Below are 10,198 nucleotides of genomic sequence, written 5' to 3' on the forward strand. Positions count from 1 at the left end.
TAGCCTATAAGCCTAACATTTTAATTTTGCTGTATAGTTGTTATTCTATAATAGCAAGGTTTTTATCAGGTTGTTAATTGTTAGGATAACAAATGTAAATAACTCTAAGACTTAGAGGTATAAAAAAAATATCAATAAAATTTAATGAAACCATGTGAAACGATTCATGATACACGTCTTATTATCTATGGAATCCTTTATTTTTTTCCTTAAAACGGATTTAAGAATTCAAAAACTATAAAACCAAATCGATAATACGTCCCATTTCATTGTCAGCCGGGGTAATTTTATCTACGAGACTGTCAACCCAGTACGCCAATGTGCGTCGAGCGCGCTGCACGCATTCACTCATAAAAACATGGAATATAAACTAAATTACACACGAAAAACGTTATGAGACATCATTAAATTATAATAAAAAATAAATAAAAACAACCAATATGTTCGCGTCTTTATAACAGACAGTGCGTTCGAAAAACTTGTGCTGTGTACAATGTTCATTATTTTTATCGGTAAGAATTCTATTTTTGAATATTAAAAAAAATATATGTGTAACTTCAATTCCAATACATTTAGAAATCAGCCAGTCTCAATTTATTAATGAAATTTTAGATGAAATTACATTATTAGCTTTATATATCGTATTATTCATTCTTCAACATCAATTTCAAACGGGAAGCAATTTTAGTTTACATAATTTCAAAAAATACTCGCTAATAACGTAAATAATAGTAAACAGTAGGAGAAAGCTTCACGCAAGACTCAAAATCAATATTGTCTGCGCAGGGCTTTGCATTATTTTACGCTATAGAGGTCTGTATACTACACGATACAAAATTAAGAGATTTCTTCCCTCTTCAAAAATCACGCTCAACCAGCCATTACTATGCTGAATAGGTATATGAAAAATTTTGTAATATTTGCTTAAATTGTAATGTAACATATTTTTAAAGAATTATGCCATCTCTTTTCTAACCACAATATGAAAAAAAGAAATTAAAAGAAAACAAGTATACACTATACTATTGGGTACAAGAGTCACGTAATATATTCTTAAATTAAAAATACAAAAATTAACATTTTATTAGATTTTTAGTATTATTTATTATTTAAATTGTAAAATAAAAAATAAAACGATGTAAAATAAATTTATATACATTGCAACATTTTTTAATATCATTAAAATATCTAGGAGTAGTGATTATTATATACCTAGATAAAAAAAGTTTAAATACTAGCCACTTTGATGTCACATAAAAATCACAAAAAAGTTCTGACGCACGAACACAAATTCAAATGTATAAAATTAGACTGCCATCTAATTTTATCTATATTTTAAAAATAAAATGGGTGTGATTATGACACGTCTGGACTCCCGCCTTATCATCTGTCAGATTTTATTGTTTCAACTTTTTTTATTGGCTATTTAACAACGCACAGAGCCAACAATCATTCTGCCAAATTATAAGTCACACTTGTTTTATGAACTGACAATAATATCATAGATATATATACGAGCGCTTTTATATTCTTCAAGATTAATTAAATCTAAAAATACAAATAAAACCGTTTTTTATGATTTACGACGAGTTCAATAGAATGACTAATTATATAACATTATGTAAGACAGGTAAGAAGTTTTCATAGAAAACCTAATAAATCGATTAAACTCAATTTCGTGTGATATGACAGTTTTCTGAAGCCCGCTGAACTTTCGGTGACTTGCAAAGATGCGCTGGATTATCCCTGTGCCAGGTAATTATTGAGTTATTTCATGTTTCACCACTAAATGTCATTTGTATACTTACTTCATAATTTAGAGGGCATTAATATCAAATGTTATCAATTAACATACACCTATTATGTTAAATGCTATAATGTTTATGATTTTGTAAATTACATTTTAATTTAATCGAATAGCTTCTAGCATATTATACACTAGTCATAATATTATTAAGAAAAAAAAAAAGAAATAACTTCATTAGCTTGTCCGCTTATTATTTGTTGAAAGTGTACGTATCGCTCAACTGAATTTAATGCGATTTTCATTGTCATTAAATCAAATGATCAATCAAATCTTCAATAAATCGAAATGGCGGAAATAAAATCGTTAATGTATTTATTTTGAGAAGCAAAAAAAAGCTTTTAACTCAGTCATTAATTGCCAAACCTACAAAACTGTTTTCGCGGTAATTTACACCGTGCCATCGTCTTAAATTGAATCTGAATTTTTAAATTTGGTTTTGTACTATTTGATATAAATGGTAACAAAACAAAAAATGAACAAAATAGAACTAAAAATCAATATGCATCAGGATCGATGGTTCATTAGCACAGTACAGCAAGATTGACGCAGCGGTTCAAATTATTATTTGCATTTATGATTGTTACTAATATTAGAAATGCGACATATTTGGCCGTCTGTTGGTCTCTTCTTTACGCCTAAACCTCTGAACGGATTTGGCCGAAATTTGGTGCATATAATAAAATCCGAGAAAGGGCGATAGCGTCTATCCCGGTCCCACGAGTAAGAGAGCTATGCGGGTAAAGCCCGGACATTGTCTATCTCGTCTGTCTGTCTTCATTTCTAATAAAGAAAATACCGTCTTTATTGTTAACATGATTCAAAGCTTTCATATATTTTATATACTGTTGGTCGTTTTACTTTGATAACTCCTCTCCACTCCCCTCCACTACCCTCCAAAAATTGATAAATGGAACATGTGAAACCTTCCCTGTACCTAACGTGGGAATGTATTCAACCTAAGATCATAATACACAATCTTAAGTTAGTACTAGAACGTCAGCGTATAATAAGATTACTTATAGTAATAGTCTAAAGTATAAATATATTGTTATTACCTAGAATATTTAATGTGAGACCTAAAAATAGGCTATGTCATCGATTTCACGTTTTAGGTTAATGCTTAATCATATAAATATGAAAGTGTGTTTCGTTTTACGCTAAATAGTGTACTATGCGTGAAATACTAAAGTTAAATTATAATCATCTTAAATTTAAAACCCATATATAGGGTATCACCGAAATATATAATTGAATGATAAGAGGCTTGACTTAGGGAGTTTTCAGAAACGTTACGTCAATTTTTTTTAAATATGTACTACTAATACTTCGGAGTAGTTTAATAAATGTTATTACATGTATAAACCTTCCTCCTGAATCACGCTATCTATTAAAAGAAACCCATTAAAATCCGTTGCATAGTTTTAAAGATTTAAGAACACATAGGGACAGAAGGAGAGAGTGACTTTGTTTTATACTATGCAGTAAATATGCGAATTTTACGAATTCGGTCTCATTCTCTTTATTTTTTATAATTTATCTCTTCATTGTATAAATATAAATATGTGTGCCGTCACATGTGACAAGAAGGCTTAAAAACGTAAAATTTGTGACGTTATTTATGGACGGCTTAATATAACCACAGATAATATAATACTACGTGTAATGAATGAACTTCTTATCTACAGCGACACAACTCTTCCGTTGGAAGACGCCAAAAAACATGACCTTTGTTGACCCACTTTTAAACAATGTCACCGAAAAAATTAAGCCACGGTGTAATACGTATAAGACACGGCACTTCTATTTACTTCATATATTTATGTATAAAACCTTGAAAAGAAAATAAAGAGACGTAGACAACAAGTAACGTAGTACAAAGAAGTGGTTAGTTTTATGGTTGTGTTTTTTTTTTATATGTTTTATATGTCATAGCGGGCAACTGAGCTGGTGGTTCGCCTGATGGTAAGCGATCACCACCGCCCATGAACATTCGCAAAGGTAGGGCCTCTGCGAATGCGCTGCCCGCTTTTTGGGGTAAGGGAAAAGGAATGGATTAACGACTGGAAAAAGGAAGGAATGGGACGGGTGAGGAAAAGGAAACGGGCCTCCGGCTCCCCCACTCACCGTACGAAATACAGTGGCATGCCACTATTTCACGCCGGTTTTCTGTGGGGGTGTGGTACTTCCCCGGTGCGAGCTGGCCCAATTCGTGCCGAAGCGTGCTCGACTCCCACAATAAACATGAACACAGGGCTTCTGGAAACTCAGCATGACTCCCAGTTGTGGAGATTCTTCACTGAACCAAGTTTATATTATAAAATATTTAAACAATTGTCCCAAATATCCTGAAAATATTAATTATTTATCAATATCGGGTAAAAATTTTTGGAGAGGAATCTATACACACATAATATATTTCTGAATATCCCTTTCAATTTAATTTAAGAAATTTAATGTAAAAAATGTTATATCAGGCAAAAGGAATAGACCGTTATTGAAATGTAAAAAGGATTTATAAGTGAGTCGTATTTTTTAAATGTCATGTGACACGTAAAGGTCATTGACGTTCCTATAATCACAGACTCACGGGACGGCATTTGTGTGTATCGGGTGGGCAATTTTGACCCTGGTTCCTTCTGTCCTGCCGTGCTAATCTCAGAAACCACCGATTGATTTTAATATTCCTATATTTGAATACGTATAGAGTGGTAATTGCTATATACGTACTAGGGGGAATCCAGAGCTGACCTTGATACATTAATTACAAAATAGCTTTAGTACTAAATGTAATATTTAAACAAAATTCATGCAACAGACCGTTTCAACGCCAGAAGCTGTAAAATACGACTACACTGCAAACTAACTATTAAAAATTACACTAAAACAAACTAAACATTATGGGACAGTTTTATGGCACGTTGGGAAATGAAACCGTCTCTAAATTCAATCTTTAATAATAAATCAACATTATTGTTTTACTGATACAAAACGGGTCGTTAACATTTCGTATTTGATATGATCAGGCGTTGAGCATAAACGTATATCTAATTACTGATAAGTGTAAAAACTTAATAAAAACGCTTCAATGATAGATTCAAGATTAATCAGATAATATTATAAACTCGTGAAATTATTGTATAGTGAATTTTCACCGATCGTTGATAAGTGTACAAAGTTTAAATAAAATTCGTCCGTTTAAAGTGGGTCATCAAATCAAATCCAGTCTAAGGACGTCGTTTACACAAACATACAGGTGAAGCTAATAAAAGCGTGTTAAAACTAGCCTATATTCAATACTCAATCAAAAACCTATAAAATATATTCGAGAGAGAGACTATCCCATATACTAAAGCAGCCATCCATCCTAGTCTTAAATAGAAGACTATTTATAATCACATAAACTGCTGACGACAGTTTTGAGCACAAGCTATGAGTCATCACATAAAATTAAGTGCTATTTACAAATAAATTGCCTGTAAAACCATAGATAAAATAAAAATAAACTAATAGTAAAACCAAGTATTTATTTGTAGATGCCCACTTTCACGACACCTATGTTCTTATATTTCCACGGGAAATGTATTTATAAACGCCTTAAATCAAGTATAAATGACTGTTGTTTGAAGTCTTTTGACATATACTGCAGTATTAGTCAACATAGACATCCTATCAGCGTACTATCCCTGTCATTTTCGAGATATTTGACGTAAGTTAGAAAGAAACAAAAATTATTTTATTTGTACATATACCAATCATCACTTCATTTATTTATGGAAATACACACGTATTGGTTACGTCACCAAAATATAACCAGAATGCAAACTGCATAAATGCAGCTCTAGCTTAGACAGCTTAGCATGCGTCTCGAATCTTAGTCGTAAGGAAATAAAATGATTAAATTCAGTCTGACATCGACCACTACATTGATAAGTCATTTATTGTCATTTCTTTTAGGTTAATTAAAAATCATAATTAAAAAAAACTTATTTGACTCCCGTCTTTTCTACCTAGGATTAATTTAGGCTTAATTTATGGTAAATACTGTACTGATTTGTACTCGAGAATTTTTTAAAGAATTGAAAAATCGATCACGAGGCGGGATTCGAAGCCGCGTCATTCGCTGTACCGTGACGTCTGACCTCTCGGCCACGTGATACAGCCCCAGTAAAACAATTTCTTCTGAACTCTCCGTTTTTATGTGCTAAAAGGATTTGAAGTGCTTCATACATTTTAATATTGTAAAGACTAGAAATCTATACTATTCACGTCCGTTTATTCACCTAGGTCGTACATAAACATATATATTACTCTCCCTAAAATATCTAATGACATTATTGAATGACGGACCAGTATTTCCTTAGTGCAGCGCGTTCAAACAGACAAACTCTTCAGATTTCTATTTTTAGTATAGACTTATTATAATTCATTTTAAAAGTTAGCAATTGAAGAAATAATTATGAAACCTAAGCAATAATCCACCGCTTCCTTGGTACAGTTAACGCGTGAGCGTAGAACCGAGGGATCCTGGGTTCGATTCCCGGTCTCACAAAAAAATATCTCTACACCTACTTATCCATGAAGATAATCGACCAGTAAAACAGATGACATCTGCCATATACCCAATTAAATTTCGATTTTATTATAAGCACTGCCTAATAAATAATAAATCTTTATTTAGTAGGTTTTACATTATTGTAACAGTGGATTGTGGCTCAGGCCCTCTTGCTATTGGGTTTATTAATATCTTATACTCGAAATAGCGATGTAAATAATATGAATAATTTAATTTTTCAGTTCTGCTCATGTCCTGGTTTGGCGTGGACCAAGTAAAAGCGAATTCCTGCATACGTACTGGTAATGTCAACAGATAGTGAACTCTAATGGACGTTAGATGTTGTTAGACATTGTGTTGTATTTGTGGAAGCATCGATATTGAATCTATCGATACGTTGACATCACTATACATGACGATCGGTTTATTTAGTTTTTTTTTTGCTATTTGTATATTTTTTTTTGTAATTACTATGGATGTTTGATAAAGAGCATTTTAAATTAAAAGTTATCCGTTCAAAATATGTTTCGATATTTTCTGTGTGTTGACTGATGTGTTTATGTGTGTGTTATTGTTTAGTTTCGTGTGTGTGTGCTAGAAATAACCTTACCTAACCTAAAATATTCGTAGCCAAATATTTCAGACAGTACAATAAAATGTCTACTTATTTTGTTTTATACATGCTTTTTTCTATCCTAACATACTAAGAACGAAAAACTTTTGCTAACGGATTAACAGTAGTGTTGCGCGTAACCTATCAATATCGATGTTTTATTGAGTGTGTTTGTTCACGTGTTTAAATCCACAGGAATGCGTGTTGACATTTAAAGGAATGGGTAAATTATTGCATGAATGTTATTTAGACACTATTGGTTACACCCGGATTCCCTCCTGTTAATAACTGATGTAGATCATAGATTAGATTATTGGATTTGTAGATGAATTGGCGGGAAAATTACAAACCACTGTTTTTTTTCTTTTCCTTGCTTGTATGTACAAAAACTAGTAAATGTTTAAAAAAAGAATTGATTAAAATAGATAGATAAGTTATATTTATAAATAAAGATATTGTTTTTGGTTCAATTTGTAGTTTTGGGATTTGTTTTTTGAACGAAATTTTGAGAGATCAGTGAAATATATTTTCGAACTGAAATACCAGTTTTTGTACGTAACACGCTGAAAATTACTCAAATTCCGCAAATATCGAATATTACCCAGTCTACGGCACATCTATACCTAAATTTTACGTTGTTTTCAGTTATTGACAGGATTCTAAATTTCTTTCTTAATTTTTTTTTAATCTATGTACAGTTCTGTTCTTCCTCTTACGCACGTGAATATTTCTGATTCGAAATTGAAAAAAATTCGAACGTCATTGGTTTTTTTTTTAATTGAGAGAAATATTCACGCGATGGCCGTGTTTCATACAGCCAATCCCCTTTTTTACTAATTCTGGCATGGATTTTCAGCGTTGTGGACTCTTACACTCACCCCCCTTATTCAGGCCGAATGCCAAAGTAAGTATGAGTGAATTTTTAAACACAACGCTTGGGCTTTTTTACTCGCATGCTGCTTTATGACATTCAAAAACCCTACAGGAGTGTTACCGTGATGTCTAAAAGCACAACTCATTCCAGTGTGGGAAAGAGACAGAAGTATAGTTCGTCTAACACTATCTCTGTCCCACACTGTAATTTGTGCTGCTATACGACGTAACGCAAACCCCCCAGTATTATCAAACTTATTTGTGGACGAAAAATTCTATACAAGTCATCATGAAAAACCATTTAAATAAAATAAGTTCTATATGAGCAAAGTGCTTATGGTTCAATTGACGTGGGGTTTTTGAATATAAATACTTAATACTCTAATAAAATCCTTCATCTTGTCGTAGACTGGGTTTCCATATATTAAACAAGCTTAGCGTTTAGGTGCATGTTTATTCTACTAATATTATAAACGCGAAAGTTTGTAAGTATGGATAGATGGATGTATGGATGTTTGTTAGTCTTACACACGACAGCTGTATCAGTATAAAATTTGGTACAGATATAGTCTGGATCAGCACATAGAGTAGTTTGTATCACGCGAGTGACGCCACGGCTTACAGCTTGTTTAAAATATATTATAGAGCTTTGTTTTTGTATGGCGTGCAAGTATATTATATGAATAATTATAGATAGAAAATCAATCATAATTGAACAACTTGTATTACCACTTTTTACCATTATTTCACATAAACAACAAATGCACACACACACTCACAAGTTTGTTTATGACGATATCTGACAAACAACATTTAAATCATTAATTCATTCATTTATACCCATAATAAAAAAACAGAGTAACACTACACAAACATTTTATTACTAAGCTTTATTAAAAACTAGCATTTCGCCGACGGCTTTGCCCGCGTAGTTGCAGGAAAGATGGACCTGGTGTGTGCCGGCAAAGTTCCAGTTCCCGTTAGATTTCCGGGATAAAAACTATCCTATGTCCATTCTAGAATCTCAAACTATCACTGTAGCAAATTTCAACATGATCGGTTTAGCCGTTATTGAGTTATAAATAGTGTAACTAACACGACTTTCTTTTATATATATAGATAGATATAAAATGCATGCATAATGGTGCATTTACACATTCGCTTTGATTACGTCCGAAAAGCCTAGAGTCCTGTCTTGACACAAATACGTGAATCTCAAGGCGAAAAAGCGAACAGCGAGCGCACTGTTCGCACACGCGTGTTCGTTATTCGCTTCTCGCACGAGTGTAAGTACACCATAACATTGTGCTTCAATTTATTTGCATTGCCTATTTAAGTGAATGCAAGGCCATGCATGTTGTATGTTAATGCCACAATAATTAATTGCGACAACATGCTATAATGAGTCTAACTGACCCGCCTACACGCCAACTCAAACTCAAACATTATTTATTCGATTAGACTTCTTATAGAAGCACTTTTGAATTGTCATTACATAGTTTTAACATTTACCACCGGTTCGGGAAGCAGTTTCTACAGAGAAGAGCCGATTTAAAATAATAAATCTTTCCTTCAAAAAAACCCAACCGACGTCTCAGAATGAGGTACCACTCCAGATTCTAAAATGAGAGCAAATGACACGAATTTCCTATTAAACACACAAAGACTTACATCAATCGATTCATAACTCACATGGAGTAAGAAAACGCAAGAAAAAATTACAGTCCCAAATGAGACTCTCCCACTTATTTGAAGTCGGTTCAAAACGCTTCTTAGTTAATTTGTTTATTAATTGGCAAAACTTTTTAAACTTTGTTAAGTGTATTATTATTTATTCCCTACGCTCTGTTTATTTTTAAAATATCAAAGTATCTTGCACTATAATTACGAATGTATAATACAAATTAATCTCTTTTCCCCATTGCATGTTGTTGCATAGTTTGCGAACGTTGCATGTTATAAAATAATTTCGTATAGTTTTAGTGATGTCCGTAATTGTATCGATCAATGTGTCCGTTTGTGTGCTTTGGATCATGTAAGTAAATGGTCAGTTTATATTTTCGTTTCATTTATGAACGAAATGAATAATTTTAACATATGTTTTACTATTTTGTGGAAATTCGTTTAATATTTGTAAATTTTCTCTTATTTAAAATATCTAAACTAATCCAATATGAAAAAACTTACCTGAGTTTCGAATCACATAATAAATGAGACATAAACCCAAACAAAATTATCCCAAATTAATCTCTGAATCAGTAAAACCGCCAATATTCCAAAATCACACGTGTAATCTCTGTCAAATGAGAAACCCTTTAAAGTATTCTTAGTTTGTTGATGTAATATAGTATAT

At 32.3% G+C, this 10,198-nt stretch overlaps 1 protein-coding gene across 4 annotated transcripts in view; it reads left to right on the forward strand.

Annotated features, from left to right (window-relative positions):
• The first annotated feature begins 315 nt into the window (after positions 1-315).
• Positions 316-10,198, forward strand: part of LOC119836509 (protein quiver) — a 13,645-nt gene continuing 3,762 nt past the window's right edge. Inside the window, exons 1-4 of one of the 4 annotated variants that reach the window (XM_038361871.1) lie at positions 316-512; positions 1,693-1,755; positions 6,602-6,661; positions 7,829-7,876. In XM_038361871.1, coding sequence (XP_038217799.1) covers positions 1,731-1,755; positions 6,602-6,661; positions 7,829-7,876 — 133 coding nt within the window. In that variant the 5' untranslated portion in view covers positions 316-512; positions 1,693-1,730. The remainder of the gene's footprint in view (positions 513-1,692; positions 1,756-6,601; positions 6,662-7,828; positions 7,877-10,198) is intronic. The other 3 variants (XM_038361873.1, XM_038361872.1, XM_038361874.1) reach the window with 3 other exon arrangements.

Source organism: Zerene cesonia, chromosome 24 (assembly GCF_012273895.1).
Source record: "Zerene cesonia ecotype Mississippi chromosome 24, Zerene_cesonia_1.1, whole genome shotgun sequence".
NCBI lineage: Eukaryota > Metazoa > Arthropoda > Insecta > Lepidoptera > Pieridae > Zerene > Zerene cesonia.